Source organism: Corvus hawaiiensis, chromosome 9 (genome assembly GCF_020740725.1).
Source record: "Corvus hawaiiensis isolate bCorHaw1 chromosome 9, bCorHaw1.pri.cur, whole genome shotgun sequence".
Taxonomy (NCBI): domain Eukaryota; kingdom Metazoa; phylum Chordata; class Aves; order Passeriformes; family Corvidae; genus Corvus; species Corvus hawaiiensis.
In genome coordinates, this window is record NC_063221.1 from 7,530,226 (window position 1) to 7,550,629 (window position 20,404).

Below are 20,404 nucleotides of genomic sequence, written 5' to 3' on the forward strand. Positions count from 1 at the left end.
TAATATGACATGTAGTATGTCACACATCACAGGGTAATATAATGCACACAGGAACAGAATCTAAATAAAGTTCAGGTACACCACCTCTATCTGTCAACGGCAGGAAAGATCCAGAGTCTTTGGCTCAAATGTGACAGACACAAAAAAAGATCCTGGCCCCAAAGTGCAAACTAAGGGGAACTGTGAACATTACTCATGTTTATTCAAGGAGCCAAGCATGGGTTTGTATGTCCTCCGTGTGTGTGTTTGTGGCAGGGCAAAGGCAGAAGGTCAGAAGACATGAGCAACTGGAGGTAAAGATAAAAACTTCCTAATAAGCAACAACTGATTTCTACTCAGAGCACTTGGCTCCACCTTCAGGCTATGGTGTGATTCATGTGGCTGTCAGGAAGAAAAAGCAAACTTTGGCTGTTCTGCATCATTTATGGCTTACTTCCTTTGCTGGGCTGCCTCTGTGGAGAAGCGTTCCTTCCCTTTACCTGGTTTTCCCTTGTGATTCCATTGTTCCACACAGACTGAAGTGGCACCGAGGGGTGTGCCCTGCTCAGGGCCCTGTCACCAGGTGCTGCACAAAAACCCCAGCTGGGCTTCTACCCCCAAGCATCACCCTTTGCCTTCCCTAAGCACAGCCAACGTGGGCTCCTCCAGAGAACAACCCAGGATCTGATGAGGGATGTGTGAACCCCCCTCCTTCTCTTTCAAGGGCAGAGGGAAGAGTCGGGGAACTAGCAGGATTACAGAGCTCCTAGAAAATGCCTCATTAGGGTTGGAAATGGTTATTTAAGTCAGTTGGGCAAGAAAAGATTGGCACAGTGGAGAGACAGACAGCTGGTGACTGCAGGAGGGGACAGAGCAAAAATCACTTCAGTGGAGTAGAGCATGTAAGGTCTAGACGGACAGCTAGGGAGCATTGTTTTAGAATCCCAGAATGGTTTGGGTTGGAAGGGACCTTAAAGCTCATCTCATTTCAACCCCCTGCCCTGGCCAGGGACAGCTTCCACTAGACCAGGCTGCTCCAAGCCCCATCCAGCCTGGCCTTGAACACCCCCAGGGATGGGGCAGCCACAGCTCCATTCTGTCCAGCACAGTGGTGCAGGCGCCCTCAGTACTGCAGAGATGTTCCCCAGCTCGTTCTCTTCCAGACCAGGGGGCCTTTGGGAAAGGCAGGGGGAAAAAACAAAGCTGCAGTGGTACTCCCAGCTGATGCTTTTTCCAGTGATGTCCTAGTCCTGCATGGCCATGTTAATTACAACTACAGTACAGTCGCTTTTTGCTGCTAATGATATTTCTCAATTTCTTAATGAACAGAAGTGGGTTTCTTTTTTTAGGGGGCAGGGACCCCAACATATTATTTCCAGCTCTGGAAAAGTCCATGTTTTTTTTCAAGTGGGTGTCCAGACCAACTGGCTGCAAATGTCACCTTGTGCCAATCAAATGCAGGCAGGGGAGTGCACTCTCCCACTGTCTGTGCAGCTCCAACAGCCCTCCTGGCACCTCAGAGCTCTTTCAGAAGAAAGAAAACCCCAAAACCTTAACCTGAAGGAAAGAATGAGCTGATCACCAGAGCTTCAAGGGTGACATGAATTGCACCAGCTTTGTGTATTTCATGGTTTTTGAGGATGGTCACAGAAGGAATAGAGGTTGTCGCTATTCTCAGCCTCCTGCCATCATGAGTGGACAGCTGAGCTTACCAGTGCTGTGCTACAGGAATTCCATTAAAGACCCTGCCAGAGGGGCCCAAAATCTCTTGTAACTGAACAGAGCTTGTCCTGCTTATTCCAGAGGAAGATACATCTTGTTTCTGTTTCATTTAATCCAGAGTGGATTAAATTAAGCACAATCACGGCAGTCTGATTTCAGAATGAAATGCACATGTTGAACTCTTAGCAGACAGCTCCACAACCTCCTGGATATTTGAAAGACCTTGAATCAGGTCCTCCATGAACTCTCGGGAATGAGAATATTTGTTTACATTTGCTTTCCCCCACCCTGTTGCCCTGGAAAGCTCCTAAATACTGGTGTAGTACAAATAATAATTTAACACAGTATCTTAGGTGGCTACACGGAGCAGATTGCTCTCAGAAATGAGCCCGTACATCTGTACAAAGCTTCTCTAATAGCTACCAGACGTAGGAGCTTCTCAGCCATTGCTTATTTCATTGTGCTATTAACTTTACAGCCTAATTATATCTAAAACACTTGCCTAACCAAACTCATTAATTAATTAGCAGCAGGCTGGGAAACAGGATACTCCTGGGATGGTCAGGATTGCTGCTGAAGGGAAAGAAAAGAGGAGCTCTACAAAGCCAGGGAGAGAAACCAGGAAAAAGAGGACAAAAGTTGCAGATGTTGCTAGAAGAAAGCAGATCCCTCCTCACCCTGTTTTATGCAGGATACAGTACCCAGGGACTGAATCCATAAATACAGGTAATTAAACAGGTCAGACTCTCCCCTCTTCCTCTGACACCCACAGGAAATGTGATATACATTGAAAAGTCTACATACTCCTATCTTTTTTTCCCCTTTCTGGCTCAGGAACTGTAATTAAAAGGAAAATCAGCCTCTCTCCTGCCTTGAGAGTGCAGTGGCACAGCTGGTTTTCATCTTGGCTAGCAGGCTCTGTCCTCAGGCTACTAAGTGCTGAGTAATTTTTACCAAGCTCTGTTTGCAGATAAATGATGTTCTTCTCTTAGCTGCTGCCAGGCAAAGCTACAAATACTGATCTTTTATTCTTTTCCCATAAACTCCTAACACTGAATACTAAAAATGCAGCCAGAGATTTTTCCACTGCCATTTATTCTCAGCATGGTCACAACTGTATTACAATTACAGACACCCACCCCTTCGCTGGAGCTCCACTGCAGCTCATTAACCTGAAGCTTCCAGTTAAAGGCTCCTTCAGTTTCACTGATAGTTTGCATATACTCCAAGGACCCACTTCATTTTGTTTTTCCCCCAAAACACATTCCATGAGAAGGACAACTGCTTTAAATAACTTCACAGTAATTTCTGGAAAAGCCTGATGAGCGAGTGCCAGTCTCAGAAGAAAAGCCTGAGTGTGCAGTTTGGGGAATTTCTCTCACAGCTATAACTATAAAAATATCTGAAAGCTTTTGACTAAACGTGGCACAACCTCTGGGCAAATCCAGTGTGAGCTCAGAACAAAGGAAAGAATCGAGAAAGGTACAACACTGGAAACCCACTACCATAGTTCAAGTTTTCTGCCATGTTTCTTAGATAGATCTTACGTGTTCCAAGAAACGGTGTCGGAATTAGTTAAAAGTGGTAGAGAAAATAATTTAAAAAATACTACTTAATCTTGGCAACGCTGTTCTTCTACCTACCTCCAGTGAGTGAAGCCCTGAACAAGAAGCCAGCGCAGGGACAAGGCTGAAAACTGGTAAGAAATACCATGGCTAATTTTAGACTTGTTTCCAGTCATGCAGCTTGAAACATAGGGAGTAATGGTGCTTATAAAAGTACTTGCACACTTTGTAAAGTAACAAAGGGCTTCAAAACAATTTAAATTTCAAAGGCATTTTTGAAGTATAAGACTGAGAATTTGTCAGCTTCCTAAACAATCTCATGCCTTTGAAGATCACCTTCCCAGCACAGACCCCAGTCTTATGGAATTACTGGTTTAGTAGGATCAGCCCCTGATGCAAGTCAGCTTTCTGTTTCAGCCATAAATGAGGGAGGAAGAAGGAGAAGAACAAATCTGCAAATCAATAGGCATTAACGAAAGAAAAAGAATGAAGTAGAAGTAACTTTTCCTTTAAAAAGTGAAAATTTGAACTGCTGCCTTGGTAGCTGTGGCAGAGAGGGCATTTTCATCCCTTTCTTCTGTCTCTTACAGTGGGCATGCACAGCTGAAGAACAGCTTTAGCCTGAATTCCGTTTGCAGGTTGTGTTTCAAAACATGGCATAAAACAATCACTACACTGGGACTCCAGCATGAAGGGGTCCTGGCTTGTCTCTGCTGCTCAGTGATCCGTGCTTAGATCCAGCTTAAACCCCAGAAATGAGCAGGACAGGATGGATTTGCATTTCCAGATATGGAGGCTGGGGTAAAGGCTCTGCCTCTGGATTCTGAACCAAGGTACAGTGTTTCTTTCTCTTGCTGGCCCTCAGGATGGATGTGGCTGTCTTCTCTCAGCCCACAGAACTCTGTTTAAATACTAGGGTAAAGATAATCTGTTTTGTAGTTTCTAATTTTAAGTGTTTTCAAGCATTTAAAATAGACTGTAAATGTCTGAAGCTCCAGGGGAGTGAATCTGTGCCATCTTTCCATTATTAAAGTGTTCAGACCCAGGACTGGACTTTGGTCCAAACTATGTGTCAGGGCAGTGCCAAGGAGATGCTGGGGCTTAATGGTGTTCCTGTGACTGAAGTGTGAGAGGGAAACAGTCCATGTTAAACAAACTGCACATGGAACACTCTTCTTAAGTGCCTTGTAAAACACATGAAACATTGGTTAGAAACACATTCACCACTGCTGACCACACAGGTTTTTATTTTTAATAGAAATTAAATTAGTAGCTTAATATACATAATGTGACACTTTCCAGTCCAGTAGTTTCCAATTCCTGCTTTCAAGTCACAGTTACTGTACAAAAATAATAACAAAGAGCAACCAAAGAGTAAACACTGTCACTAACACACTGGACCCAGAAAGGTTAAGTTTATGTGGAGCTACACATGCCAAAGGATACACAGTGCTAGAGCCATCGTGGTACAGTCATGCATTACCAGGGGACAGGTGCTGCTGGCCAGGCTCACCGCGCTCCATAGCTGTAGTAGTATGGCTCATCTGGCCGGTAGCCGTACGCAGTTGCCGGGCGCCCAGGAACCCCTGGGGTCTGACCAAATCCATCCACTCCAATGCTACAAAAAAACAAGGAGAAACTGAAGGGGTTTGTATGGTAGGGAAGGCACACCAGTGCTGGTGTCTCCAGCTCCTGCCACAGAGACGGTTTTGTGAGGCAACTTTGCAAGCCGTGTTCCCCTTCTGGACACCGCTTCCCTGGTGGGAAAAGAAACACTGCAGAGAAATCAGTGCAACTTCTATCAGGGAAAGGCTCTCAGTCCCAAGAAGAACCCCAGAAGAGACAAAAGTCTTCTCTTTCCTCCTTTCATGGATTTACTGCCCAAGCACTTTTGTGACTCAGTGTCTCCCTCTGTACATTAAAGTTACCATGTCCTTCAGGCTTCTGCCTAAGTCTGTTGTAATCCTGCTCTACACAGCACATCTGAACAGTCTCATTCCCTGCCTTCAGTTCATTTCTGAGGTGCATGGAGAACACCAGCTAAAAGTGAGAATATCTAGCACAGCAACACAGTTCAGTAAAAGATGGTATTTCTGGTGGGATACAAGACTGGCAGCCAAATGGCAGAAGGAATTAATCACATACTGAAAGGCTATGTACTAATGAGAAAGGATAATTAATTTTTCATGTAAAACAGCATCTTTTACACCTAAAAAGTCCCACAACAATGAGTTAGATACTAAAACACAAGAACTGCATAGGGAAGAGTGGCAGATACTTCATGCTCAACAATAACTCATGCAGGAGGTAGAGGAAAAATGAGCATTGCCTAAGACACTGGATTACTGCCTTTTCATGGCTATGTCACTTCTTAGCTTCCGCTTCAGTAGAGGGACAAATGGAAAAGGATCCTGATTTATTGTCTGACTAAAGATGCATTGAAAGGAGCTGAATTTCCTCTCTGAAGACTGTCAAAACACAAAGAACCAAAGTGCTTTTGGAGTGGGGAAAAGCTGAACCTCATTACTGCCAATTATCCATATGGAACATGGGTTATGCAACAGTCAAGGCAGGGAAAGAACGACCCCTCCAGAAGATGTACAATGGGTGGGCCCTGGGCCCTGGCTCAGCAAGAAGCTGGCACTGCTCAATTGGTTGGACTGAATGGGCTTAGCTGCATAGGGGGGGACATGTCCATCACTCTGTCCTCACAAAGGCATTTTCCCTGGATTGTATCTCAGTGAGGTCCTAGAAAAGGATCCCTAGTGCCCGGTTTCTCAGAAAACTAGTTCACTCATGAGATATCCTGATAGTCAGGTGAAGGTGGAAGGTCTGAGGCTGAGATTTGTCCTCTGAGAGGGAAGGGACACAATTAATAGCCAAGCTGCAGAGAAAAAAATCACTGTTTTACCTGGCTGTATCTTGAGAAATGCTGTTTCCTGAAAGTGCTTTGCATTTCCACATCTGCCTGTGTGTATCTGAATTGGCAACACCCATCTCCTGACTCCTGCACAGAGCCATCAGACCTTACAGGCTGATTCGCCCTTCAGCACAGCAGAGAGAAGCAGAGTGGCCCTGGTGTATGCTGCAGTGGTGCAAAGCTCTGTGAACACATTCCTCTGGCTCCACACCTGCCTCTGGCCGCCCATTCCTTCCTGTATCCACTCTGAAGTCCTATTACCCTTTTTCAAGCCCATTAGGAAATGAGCTGATGACCTCTGAGGCACCTTCTCCAGATGCCTCTTTTGTACCTGGCAAACAACAGCTTTCTCATTATCAGGCCTGAAGCCTTGAAAGACTCCTGAAAGAAGGGATTAAGAGAAATCCTGTTACTTTGTGTTTATCTCTCATCTCCAGAAACCCCAAACCAAGCACTCACCTTAGCCAGTCCCTGCCTCTCTTCTGTCACTGATTTGCAGCGTGCAAAAGGATTGACAGACAGATCTCACCCAAGCTGCCTTTGGCTGCAGTGTCTCAGTATCAGGCCCAAAGCTCTTGTGAACAAGCCAACAAGGACAAGCATGAAGCTGACCAGTCTGTTTGGCAGTTCAGAAAACAAACCAATTAACAAACTACTATAAACCAATGCCAATTCCTTCAGGGTTCTTCCAGTACTGCCAGTGCCAGGAGCCAATAATGTTCTAAAAGAAGGCATAGTGGGAATTGGAAGTGCAGAGTCTGGTTCTGTTGTGCTTCTACAAATTCCCAGTGATACCACACACGTTATACTGGGGAGAAGCAGGACCCTTTAAGGCTACCTTTAAACTCAGGAATTTTATTGCTTTCTTCCAAAGATCCTTAAATATCCACAGCTGATTTAAAATGAAGAGCTATTTTAACAGAAAACGCTTTTCTGGGTTTATCTTTCCATTATGTTTTCTGTGACTATAACAATGTTAGTTGTGGATAAGTTGTTTTTAATACAAGTGTGGTAGAACAGAAGATTTCTGCATTTCTGCAAGCCACTGAAAAGCTCATTCTGGAATGATATTTAGGTGAGTGAGGAGGCTGAGGGGGCCCGGGGCTGCTGACTGCAAGTCAAGCTCATAGCAGCCATGCCTTGGCTCACAGTAGTGCCATCCTCAGGTTTACTGTGGCAAAGAGGGACGCAACAAAAACAGGAGCCTGAAACCTCTCCTGAACTCCTTTATACACCCCAAGCTACATCGCCACTGGCTTTTTGGGGTGAGGTGTAGTAACACCCTGAGCCACGCGGTGGCAATGAGCCTCTATCCGTGCAGGCTGAGCTCTTCCAGCCACTTCCAACTCAGTAATCCTTATTCAAAGAACTTCTAAATGTATTTAAATTGATAACGAGAGCAGGGAAAATATGGTTTCAATCACATTCTCAACAAATCAGCTTTTAAAAATTTTTTTTAATAAATGTGTAAGTAATTAGGTAAAGATCCCTAGAGTTTAAACTTTGAGAAGTATCAGTTATTTCCAAATGGTTCAGACATATGTTAGTGTCCTGAAGAAAACTGGAAGAGATGGATCAGCTGGTAACTGCTTTGGACAGTCAAAAAAAAAAAAAAACAAAAAAAAAAACCAAACCAACAAAAAACCAAAAAAACCCAGAAAATCACATTAAAACACCTTGATCAAATCACTGCTCTCTCCTATCTAAATATTTCCCTGAAGTAAATAAAATCTTGACCATGTTTGAAAAAAATTGGCTTCATTTTTACACATTAGTGCTCTTGAAGCATACCAGCTTTGCCTGTTGGATTGTTTGCACTGGCAGCCTGCAGTACGGAGCCTGTCGGAGTTGAAGGGAAGGGTCTTGAGCCCAGGAGGTGACGGAGGGGTAGGACAACCACACAGCCAACACGCGCCTGGAGACCGGAGTCTGGCTTGCTCCAGAGGCTGCCAGGCCAAGGGCATAACCCACCGAGGTGAAGACGGGTTTAAAAACAAGTCCTGATGAATCCTTGCCCCTTCTGCCAAGAACAGCAGAAGGGGAGAGCCAGCAGAGATGGTAGTTCTGCGGCTGTAAACACTTGTTGGATAACAACTGGCCTAAGATCATGATTTGTGCCATGTGTGCTCAGATTTATACCAGGAATTAACTTCAAGGCTTGCTCCTAGGAAAAATGTGTTGTTGGCCTTAAGCTACAGCATCTACCAGGAAACTCAGTGCTCAGCAGAGCAAGCACCAGTTTGTCTTCCCCTAAAGTTAGTGACACATAATTATGCCATTGGGGCAACAATACTCATCCCTGACTTGGTATTTTTTCCTCCCAGTGCTGACTCCTATATAACTGGGTACACCCAGCAAAGTGCATACAACCCTACAGCTGTAGAGTGGATAGGGATCACACAGTACCACAACACCCCCTCAGATAAATGGCTCAGGCTGCTGCCTTAATCTGCAAGTCACTGCAGGCAGTTCTGTCTCACAAATCGCACGTGCGCACAGAGCGGCACTCTCCACCACCCTGGCACAGCACAACTGTGCTCTTGTGCAAAGCTCAGCCCCACGCCTGGGGCTCATGGAGTTAAACAGTGAACAGCCCAGCTAATTACTATGTACTGCTAACCTCAGTTGCTGGTTCATTTTGAGACCCTTTAAAATATGAACTGTGTATTTTACCCCTATGCACTCTCTTAATGATTTGTTTTTTTTAGACTGAAATCACTTCCAGCCATCAGTTATACTCGAGGTCTCTACACATGCACTTCTCCAAGCACAAATATTTCTTTTTCCTATTGGTCTGCCAGCCCCTGTCAGAGCAAATTTCACTTTAAACTAAATGCTGTGATACTTAAAACCTCTTGGATTACTCAGGCAGCTAGTGTGATCTATGACCTTCCCCAAATGACAGCTGAACTTTCCAGTTTGCTTGTACTGCTAGGGAACTGAGGAACACATGCCGAAGAGGAAAATGTTCCTGATGTGCATGAGTGAGGAGAGATTTCTTAACAGCCCTGCTTATTGATGCTTGCTCTGATTCAGAGCATCCAAATTAATATGCCCATGTAGGATCTTAGGTGCCCTGACAAAATTTAAGATGTGAAGACCAATTGTGTCCTTTCTCCCAACAGGAAATGGCAGCCAGCATCCCGCTGCATCCAAAAAATACTTTCCTCCTGAATTCCTTCCTGCCCCCAGAGCCTCCAGGACTAGATAGGCTTTGTGGTACATCTGGAAGGCTTGGCAGGCTCCAACAAGAAGCACTCCATCAGGAATCCTCCGCTGGGGTTCCCCCCCAGGTGTCTGTGCTGCTCCCCAGTGCAGGGTACCAGGAGAGGCTCGCGAGCATGGTCTGGGCTGGGTAATTAACACCTGGGTGTAGAGTGACCACGGAGCTCTGGGAGCTCCCCTGACGCTGCACACCCTGAGCCTGTCCGCACCAGTGTTCACACTGGTACCAGTGCTGCTGCTGACAGGGCCTCTCAAACCACAGCCTAATTCCTAGGTACCAATTCCTCCAGCATAAGCAGGGCCTCAGAAAGGCAAGTCCAGCATCACTGGTGAGATTCTTGGTCAAAAGTAAACACTTGAAATCCAACTGAAAGGCCCCCCAGCAGGATCCATGGATCTTGGAGTGATCCCAGCAAGAAGCACTGCCTGGGAAACAGGTCTGTCACAGGCATGAAGCAGTATGGCAAACATTGTACCAGTGTGTGCTGTGAAAGACTGTGACTGCCCGTGTAGGTCAAAGTGGCCCAGGAAAACCTTTGAGGGTGAAATACCAGTTTAGGAGCTCACACTTTAGCGCCAAAGTTTCACTCATTTCTGCCCAAAATTAAAGCACCGTGGAATTACTGCCCCCTGAAAATGAACTGCAAGCTTCACACAAAGTGCTTCCACCAGAACCAAGATTTCGTCTCCAATTCTTTTTATTCTAAACTTTTTCTAAAACCCCATCAATCTTCCCTCTTTACTCTGCATCAACAAGTCCTCATGTCTCAGAGGCTCTCAGCTACTCCGTGGGGATACAAGTTTTATAATCTTATTAAAAATAAAATCTATTTTATTTTTTAAAAATCTACAGATTCTTAATTCTGTAGATTCTCTGACCTTGGTAAGACCAACCAAACACTACTTGAAGTTGTCAACTCATCAGCAACCCTACCAAGTCCTAATGAAGGAATCACATCAAAGTTCTCCACATGCCCCAGGGCTGCTTAGGAGGGTTTACATGCAGGTGTAAACAGGCAGCCTCTGTCGACACCCATGGCACCTCTGATCACACCTGCAGCTTTACAAAACTCCTGAGGATCAGAGAAAGGGGTTAGAACCAGAGGAGTTCTGAGCATCTTTCAGAAGCCTGGTATCAGTACAGTTCATAGCAGTCCCACTGTTTCCTCTGTACCTTCTCCCTCTATATACTGGCTATTATGGTTTCTAAAAATCATTGTCTTCACTCCCAAGCCATCCCCATCTCAGCCCAGGCAGCCATTGAGAATTTCAGCCACACATCACTGAAGTCCTAAATTTTCTCTTCCATGAATCTACTCATGTGTGACAGTACAGTTCCTATCCTGTATTCCCTTAGAAACTCTCATGCCATAAACTGCTATATTCCACAATGCTGTATCAAGTTCCTGTGTATAACAGATAAAACACATTACGTTCAGATGAATACTGAACGCCGTACTTTTCCCTCAGGAGGTGCCAGGGCCATAGGAGTGGCACACCAGTCTCTAATCTCAAGACAAGCACAGCGTTATAACCTATTCAAATGAGGTGCAGTTTACTGATTATAACACTTGCCAACAAGACACACAGAAGTTTGCCAGCAGCAAAGTCCATCTTTTTTCTCTCATCTCAGTGGGTGTTTTTATTTGTGTCTGAAGTGTTGATGAGTGCCGGTCTGAGACAAGGGCTGCTGTGCAGGGCAGTATAATCACATAAGGGATGCTCAATCCTGCCAGCCCAATTAACAGACTGGTTGGTGAATGCTGCAGCTCCCTCCCTTCCTCCCTCCACAGGTTTCCTCTGCACAGAGACCAGGCACAGAAAGGCAGGGGGAGCTGGGGGCATCCAGGCCTTGACCCACTGCACAAGCAGGGATTAAGGCACAGTGTGCATCCAAGCACGGCAGGTGGGAAATGATTCTGAATTCCACAGAACACATACAGACCTCCAGCTTCAAAAGTTATCTGCAGGTAAGACACATTTAGTTAATCCTTTGCAGGTTCCAAGGAACCATCACACTTGAACCAAGGCTCAGAGCCTCTGAAGCCATGGACTCTGCGGCCTTTCCCCTGATAGTCCCTGTCAGCTAAGCACTGGATGGGACCTCATTCTCGTAACGCCACCATGACAGGGTAAAAGGGCATCAGAAAGGGGCACACAAGGCCTGCTGCTTTTTTCCTTGCCTCAAGTCCAGTAATGTAGAAGATGATCCCATTTCCTCCTACAAGCCAGTTACCTCTGGTTTTTCTTCACTGGCCATAAATTTTCTGTCCTTCAGAGTAAGAGCGCAAACCATGGGTTATGGAGAAACTCCATAACTGAGAAGCCTTAGGAAAAAACAATGTTTCTTTATATAATGTCTTGTAACTAGATTCTCCCACTACTGGTAATGACGTTAAACTATAAACCACAAGTCTCTTAAATTCTGCCTCTCATGACCCCAAGTTTTTCTCCCCTATCTGTGACGCGCTTTTTTTTCCCATGATTTCTATTCCTCAAGCTCAAGTGGGAGGGGAGTTTCGTGGCAGGAACTCTGACTATGCCCACTGCATCAAGCAACAAGTCCATCTCTACATTAGCATTAAACATTAATGTCTCTTAAACAGGAATACTGTATCTGTTCACAAGACAGAAAATATCTAAATGAACCTGTGCATTAATACTTTAGCTCCCTTGTGCATCATAATACAGCTTTTATGGATATGATCATGTCTCTCTTTCCATGTGATCCAGCTTTCTTCAGGGTACTTAATGACTTAAAGTTTCCAATTGCTTCTGGACTTGTTGCCCAGTTGTATCTCAGCACAATACTGCTGTTTCTCCCATTTAATTACAAACAAATGCAAAGCTGACAATGGTGGAGAAATGAGCACTGTGTCTTCTGTGTCAGGCTCCAGCTATGCACCAAGCAATAACCACGCCAAAATTCACTGAGGGAAGGCAGCATTAAAAAAAAAATATTTCCCAACTGAATAGTAGAAAAGCACTGAACCAAAACCAAATGACCTTGCTTAGCCAAATTCAGTGCAAGCCTTGCTTGAAAGCTGTAGCTCCTGCCATCCCTGCTCTACAAACACAGCCTGGGATTTGGCCTCAGTTTCTCGCTCTGTCAGTTACCTGCTGTGTGATCCTGGACAAGTTGCTCCTTTTCTCCATGACCTCAGTTTCCCATCAGAGTATTGGAAGAGAAAACACTCCAGACATTAAAGACAGCCAAATTACAAACTACAGTAATGAGAAGACTCAAAGTAGACTCATATAGACAGAAAAGACTTTTGCTTATTCTCTAAAACCCTTTAGGAAAAAAAAGATTATTTCTGCTCTGCTAGAAAAGCAACTAATCTCCAACAGACCAGGGGTCAAAACAGCAGCTCAAAGGCTGCAGTTGTTTCGTGCAGCCACGTTGCCTCTTTGAAGGGCATTGGGAGAGCTCCTGTAGCATTCCGGCAGTCAGGCTCACAGCTCTGCCACACGGACAGAGAGTTTCTCTGTGATTCTCTACAGGATTTCTTAAAAGGTCAAGTGCACAGACAGAGCTGGAACAGAAACCAGGAGCTCTGGCTTTCCATTATGAGCCTGACAGGAATGTCTCCTGTGCTCTTGGCTCAACAACTGTCCAAACCCACTGATTAGATACATCCATTTCTTAAGAATTAATAAGGAACTAAAACAAATTAAAAAAGCCCCGAGGAACAGGCAATAAAAAGCAAGATGTCCTTTCCTCCCCCTCCCTCCTTGCACAGTCCCAAGTGTATGTGTCAACTCCATAAACTGAAGAGTATGTTGCCTTAATCTAAACTAGTAATAGGGCTGGCTTGGGACGCTTTCACGCCTCTCTTTTAATTGTCTCCAGCAAGCTCAGTGTTAGGCTGGGTACAGAAGCTTCAGGCGACTGTCTGAGCAAAATAAGATCCTGAAGTTTTACAGAGATGACTGGCGTCACTGACAAGATCAGGATCAGCTCCATGTCTTCCACTAGCCTTCCCATTTCTACAGAGGAAGTATTCCTTGCTTCCTGTGCTAGAGTACAGGGCAGGCCACTGAAAATGTACTCAAAGATAAGCAGTAGAAACAAAAATGGAACTTTTTGGTGCCTTGCACTGAAGTGCTCTTAGCTGAAGAATTTTCCCTTTAAATGTTTATACAAACTCCTCAAGCCCAAGCGCAGCCACTCAGTTCTGTGCTTCAACACAAATGGGGACAAAAGTTCCCTGTTGTGCACCAATGCCTGGAGGAGCCAAAGCTACAGGCCACTGGTGACAGTCGTGCTGTCTGCAGGGCAGTTCGGTGTGGATGAAAATCCAGATGCTGGAGGGAAGGAGGGAGGGAAAGGCAAGAAATCTGTTCTGCTCTGACTTCCAGCTGCAGCCAATAAAAGCTTTCAAAGCTTTTCAGTTTTTTTCTGAAAGTTAACATTGCTGGGGGATTTGCAGTGCTCACTCGAGCACACACAGCAAATGCAGTTGGAGCATTATTACTGATGAAGAAACTTTAAATATTTTTTACCACCACAGATGATTGTCCTGATTTCAAACACTTTTATATATAAGCACAGGGTCCTAGTGAAATCTTGTCAAGATCTAACCCAAATCAGCAACGTTTTTAGTGTAAATCAAGAAGAAAGTAAATCTCAGTGTCTCTTACCAATTTTTTTTTCTTAGGAATAACACTATATATATCGGGAAACAAGGCAGATACAAATACAGACAAGGAATGTGTTCTTGGAGATCTGTATCTTGGAGTAGCAGTATTATATTAAAAATTCAACTTAAATTAAGCAAATGAAAAATCAAATGTTTCCAGACCAAAAAAGCTCCTACGGGAGTATTGGAAAAAAAAAAATTTAAAAGCTCAAAACCCTGAAGGCAAATAAACTCCATAAGCTTATTTATTATTTTTTAAATCTCAGAGTTCAAAAAACATCGTCTTAGTTTTCCAGAGGGAAAAGGGTGGGTCAGTCTTTGGAGTTGGATGGCTGACACTGATAAACACAGAATCAGAATAAAATCTTAGAATCAAAACAATTTTAAGTATTTGGCAAAGAAATTAATTTGATATATTAGTTTTTATGCTAGAGACTTTTTCAGAGCACATGTTCAGTTCAGATAATAAGCACAAGAAATACCCCACTGATATATGGGCCTTTTTAAAACTCCTCATTTTAAGTTTAATTTTGAATCCTGTGAGCATGCTTAAACCCAGCATACAAAACACCCCTCACTTTATTACAGTTTTATATCTTTCTTCCAGATCTGGCCTTGCAACCACTTGTCTTGATAAAATAGGTCACTTGAAAAAGGAAAGCTCAATAAAATGAATTACAAAACCAACAAGATTAAACTGATTGTGCTGTTTTTGTACAGTGCAGCCGAATTCTGCAAATACGCTGCTGGCTGTGGTTTGGCATTTAACAGCATGTGATCAGTGAGAAGGAGGAAATTTTATTCTCATTAACTGTTGCAGATTTACTGCAGTGAAAAAGGGCTATGTAACCTGAGAAGTGACAGAATGGAAAGATCAAAGCAGCAGTCTGGAAACTAAATAAACCTTCTGGCTACTTCCTGCAAGGAAAATTCACTCTGGCAATGTAAAACAGAGTCCAGTTAAAAACTACTCTCAGTTTTATGAGCTGTCACAGCAGCTTGAGTGGTTTGGACCAGTCAAGTTTAGAACATTATATTTCCTTGTTTTTGTCTCAGATACTTCTGTAAGCAGTTTTATAGTTTCTTTTTCTTTTTTTTATTTTTAAAGAGAAAAATAAAATTCTTTTCTTTTGGTTGAAATCGAGAAGGTCACAGCTAAACTCATTAAAAACAAGCAGGTCTTCATTTGTGCATTCCATTCCCCTTTACTACATTTTAATGTTTTACTTTGAGATTTATAAGCAATGTACATTTACTTTAATAACTCTTCCGCATTCTGTTCACTTATTGTTTAATATAAGTGCAAATCAGTTTACAGAGCCCAGATGGCTTGTAACCAGGCAGCCAGTCTATTCCTAGTAGCACATCTGGAGGGACTGAGCAGCGGACAGAACGTGGGAATTAATTAATGCTACATTTCAGAAGAGACAGACCCAAGTTTGGGGGATTTTTTGGTAAGACATTCCAAAGGACTTGAGCTCACTGCTACAGCGTTCTGGTATTCTTTTAAAATTCTTAATAGCCACCTAAACCATAATGGTTAAATGAGGCCAACTGCAGGTGGAATATAATAAAATAAAAAGCAACTAAAAAATGTAAAAGAAGTGACTGCAAGTGAAAGAGGCCCAAGTATCCAGGATTCCAAAAGAGCTGAAGTGCATTAAAACCTCAATACTTACTCTTCCCAAACGGCATCTGCAGCTTGCTGAAAAAACTGTGCCTTTAAAATATTCCCCAGCAAGCCATTTCATCTCTCACACACTGGTGCAATTGTTGGGAGCAATTAAACCTCTCTTACAGTAAATGAAAAAAGGGCAACCTGATCCTTCCCGGCTCCAGACCACACACCTTGGCGAGGTGGTGTGGTCTGGTCACTGGGGCACTGCGGGAGTGCTCAGGAGAGCCCTGCCCTGCTCCAGCTCTGGCACCTGACTTTGGATGAGTAACTTCCCTTCTCCTCACCTCTGGTTCCCTGCCCACCTTGGCTATCAGCTCTCAGGGACTGTGGGCTGCACTGTGGGCATCGTCTGTGAGTGGGGGATCCATGGAGAGTTGCTTGGGAGCTTCTCCTGATACTGCCTAAGAACACAGTGACAACAAATAAACAGCCAAGCACATTCAAGAGTTGCTGTATATCAAACATTGGATATGAATAATATTGTCCTTTTATGGATATTCCTCAACTACAGCCCTAATCCTTCAGCGGTGCAGAAGTTCTCCAAACTCTGGGAAAATCTCACTGATGAATATGGGCCACAGGGCAGAATCTTCATCCTCTGGAATAATCAGACCCCTGGTCTCCAAAAATGCTCCAGTAACTGTCCACAGCATAACAGCAGAATTTGGTCAGATACATATTAGTGGTAATTAGTGATTATATGTCAGGTTGCAGCATTTCTATAAACAAGGCTTTGAGAAGACAGTATGAAAACAATAATAAAGTAACAGCTAGCAGGAATATGACCACTACCAAAAAAAAAAAAAAAAACAAGGACAGGACAGAGACAGCACTAGTTTAGTACTGGTACAGAAACAAATTACTGTAAGACACAAAGAAATTCTGGCTGACATTCAAAAGCTCTTAGCAATGAAGCCTTCCTGTGCTGGAAGCACCACTGCCACATTTCAGTACTGAAGGAGAACAACTACACATTGAATTTTGATTTAGGCCATGATCCAGGCAGGACCTGAAGCAATCAAGTGAAGTCTTCCAACAAGCTTGTCCCAGACTGTGACCAAAAGCCTCGAAAAGGCAGCAGTTCCCACTTCCTCATCACTTCCTTATCCTTATTCTTTTAGATGCAAGATCTCAGTTCCAGGGGTATGCAGCACCTGTATAGGCACTGAGGAACAAAACAACTTCTCTGCCTGTTCCCCAGGAATAGTCAGTGTAGGCTGTACACAAAAATGAGAAGTGTGCTTTATCTCAAGCCATACAGAGCCTTATTACACATTTAGTGAAATCCTCCTGACCATATTGACTTTAACTTCTATAAAACTAAACATGTAGGAAGCTAGGACAAAAGAGTATGATAAAAAAGGTGACTCTGCTGCCACTAACAACATTTTTTTGGGATTAAAAAAAAAATACATAAACCAACCAAAATAAACTCCCTTATTTGTGTCCAGAAACTTCACTGGTTCTGGACTTTTCTTTAAGGCCTTTTCAAATTCGTTTCAGCGGGATTTACAATTTGCTAATACTGATGTGTGATAAACTAATAAAACCTGCCTGCAAGGTTATAGGCCCAATTTACTAATAAAACCTAATTCAATTCTCCAGGGAAATGCAAATTAAATAGTGGCAGAAGCTGAGTACAACTCTGCTGAACACACTCCAAAAGCAACTAAGTTGGGTTTTGTTTTTAATATGACGTTTAATTAGAGAAAAGAAGAAATACTGTACAGAGCTGTAAGAAACATCACTATGGTAAAATGGTTCAAAGTAGAATCATATTGTAATAATAATTTATACTCTTTTAGGTTTTCTTTCCATTAATTAAAGGATTTTATACTCACTCTCCACCTCTAAGACAGGGAAGTATTACTGCCGCTGTTCAAATGAGGAGGAAAGAGATGTGGGTACTCTCAGCACAGACCCCACATGAGAATGATTTTGTCTAAGGAGCATAAAACAGTTTGTTCTGCCACTGATCCCTGCTACTGTCTGCTAACAAGAGTGGTTTTTCACCTTCAGAGACAGCCTGCAAGATGTCACTTACCTCCTGAGAGGCTGGGAAGGGAATGTTCGAACTTCTAAATAAACTGTGCTGAACTTTACTGAAAATAGTAGATGGATGAGATGGATGCCCCTGGCAGGGTCATCAAGATCACCAATTCCTTCAGTCCTTTCCTTTAGCAAATCTAATTGAAGATGAGGATCTATATGGAATAGCGCTATAAATGTCAATGTAGGATGTAAGTTACAGGTACAACCATTTAAAAGCATTTTGATAATCATTCACAAAGTGCACATTTGCAAGCACCTGCTGCAGTTCCTGTACCTGACCCAGATAGGAGCTGTTCAGCTGTGACTCATGACTGGGAATTCACACCACAATGCAGCGATCAACGGGAATGAAAGGCTACAGCTCTAGGTTGTTCCACCATGAAAACTCCCATCTGATTTTCATCAGGGTTTCCAAGTGAAAAAAGGCTATGGATATGCCCATTCTTGCCATTCAGTGTGGACTTTTAGCACATGCAGACATTACACGTGGTTAGCCCAGCTAGAGATAAGCTAGGTCACACTGAGAGTGTTCCCTGTGCTCCCACCAGGACCTATGGCCAGGCATTGTTTCCATGAACCCCAGACACAAGAGCCTGGCTGTGCACACTGGTATTTGCCAACACTAGCCACAACTTCCCTGGGGCCAGCACAGAGCAGCCTGCAAGGACCTGGCTCCAGACACTGAGCTCACAAAATATCCCAATGACCTGCCATGGCAAAAACAAGAAATGCAGCTACAGTTTTAGGCTGTAAATCCAGGCAAGAGGAAAGATGTTCACCAAGGACAGAGACACACAGTCACCCCATAAAACTGGCTGTGTTTGACACGCCAAACCTTACTGCTTCCTGGGAAGAAGCCTCAGTCGGATCTCTTGTTGGGAAGAGCTGTTAGTGCACATGCTGGGAACAGCACACACAGAAAGGCCTTGTCTCAGAGAAAATGAGGATTATGCAATGGCAGCTCTGCTACATTTTATAACAAGGTTAACGGATCCTGCACTGGAGAAAACTCCCTCAGGGAAAAAAAGTAAGTTCTGGCCAGCTTCTAGCATTCCTAACTATTAATCTTTTCAAAGCTACAGACTGCGAAGGTTTGAGAACTCTGTTGAAGATACGAACCAAAAACTGGCTTTTGTACTCAGAGTTTGTATCATTACCTAGCTGTAGCTAGGAAAGGTTAACAAGCGGCCTGTTCCCCAAAGGGCAAGAAAAATACTGTGGCTATCTCTATTATAAGGTATTTAGCCATCATTATTATGTTTGCATCTTAAGAAAGTAATTAGTCTCCAGAAGGTGATTAAAAGTTGATAAATGACCAGAGATTGTGGAAGATGTCTTTCAGCTGGTCTTTATCCCTTGCAGCTCAGACACTAAGCTGTCATCACATCAGCCAAAAGTGAGGGATTTTTGTTTGCCACAATCATAAAACTTTCACTCAATATTAAGACTTATCAGAACCAGAAACCTTGAATTCAGATTTTAATAACAGATGAAAATTTCAAATCTATGCCTAATGCCCATCTGGCTTCTGAAAGACAGTAAGATGATTCAAAGCTGGTAATCTAATCACAAGAGTCTTTTCCTAGCCAATGAAAAAAACCTGGATACAAGCTGTCAAAACAACCTCCTCAGCTACATATTTTCTGCTGAATCGAAAACATACCTTACAATCTGTCTGCATTCTGCTCCAAACCTTTGAAGAAAACAAGAGATGCTGTTTATGGACTTTATCACTGCTCCTGTGTATGTTACATTCTGAAATAATTCTATTTATAGGCCTCATACGTAACAGTACAACTCCACTAAGAATATAGTTCAGGGATAAGAGCTGTAAACTGAAGCTGCAAAACACACAAGCTAGATCACCAGAAACAAAGCATTTCTCAGGGTGGCACTGTGAGAAAAATGGCAGTTTCTCAGGTCTTCACTTTTGTGTTGCTTCTCCTTCACGATGACAAGTAACGAAAACAACAATTATCAGGATGTGGACATGTCCAGAACAGCAAGCATGCAAGCAAATCTACAAAATGAATTCAGGGCTAGATACTTTAACAATTCCCTTCAAAGTTTTTCTGTACTTCACAATGCAGGAACTGATCATGTGAGGTGGCATTCTCAGCTCCTGAGAGTAACAATACTCTAGGTTTCAAAGAAGAAGTCCAAGAAACCCCGTGAAGAGAAGGCAGTGTCTTTGAAAAAAACTCTCCAAGCCACTCCACCTAATTCCCCCAGATCAACAAATGTTTTTACTGCCAATGCTGTCACTTCATGTTTCCCTCTTAAAAATGACAGGGGAAAACAGCCCCAGTGCGGGTAACCCAGTGCGTGCCTATCCGTAATTCAATTTTTTTAAATTCCTATTCTGCTTGACTTCAAAAAAGCACTTCCCTACCCGCCTAAGACTGTGCAGCAGCTCTAGGTACGTAGATCCAGTGTCTCCTGGGACAAGGACTCCACAACATATGGCTGTGGTATCCCTGCTGGATTACAGGAGTCAAACACTTCAGCAATTGCACCTTCGGATACAGTCACTGCTCCAACTCCCCTGAATTTTCCCAAATGAAACAGTGTGGAATTGCAATGGCAGAGGGTGCCCTGGACCTCTGCTAGAAAACCATAT

At 43.5% G+C, this 20,404-nt stretch overlaps 1 protein-coding gene across 2 annotated transcripts in view; it reads right to left on the reverse strand.

The window, feature by feature from the left end:
• Positions 1–4,485: 4,485 nt before the first annotated feature.
• Positions 4,486–20,404, reverse strand: part of KIFAP3 (kinesin associated protein 3) — a 66,744-nt gene continuing 50,825 nt past the window's right edge. For both annotated transcript variants that reach the window (XM_048312938.1, XM_048312936.1), the window contains exon 20: positions 4,486–4,884. In XM_048312938.1, the coding sequence (XP_048168895.1) occupies positions 4,776–4,884 (109 nt within the window). In that variant the 3' untranslated portion in view covers positions 4,486–4,775. The remainder of the gene's footprint in view (positions 4,885–20,404) is intronic.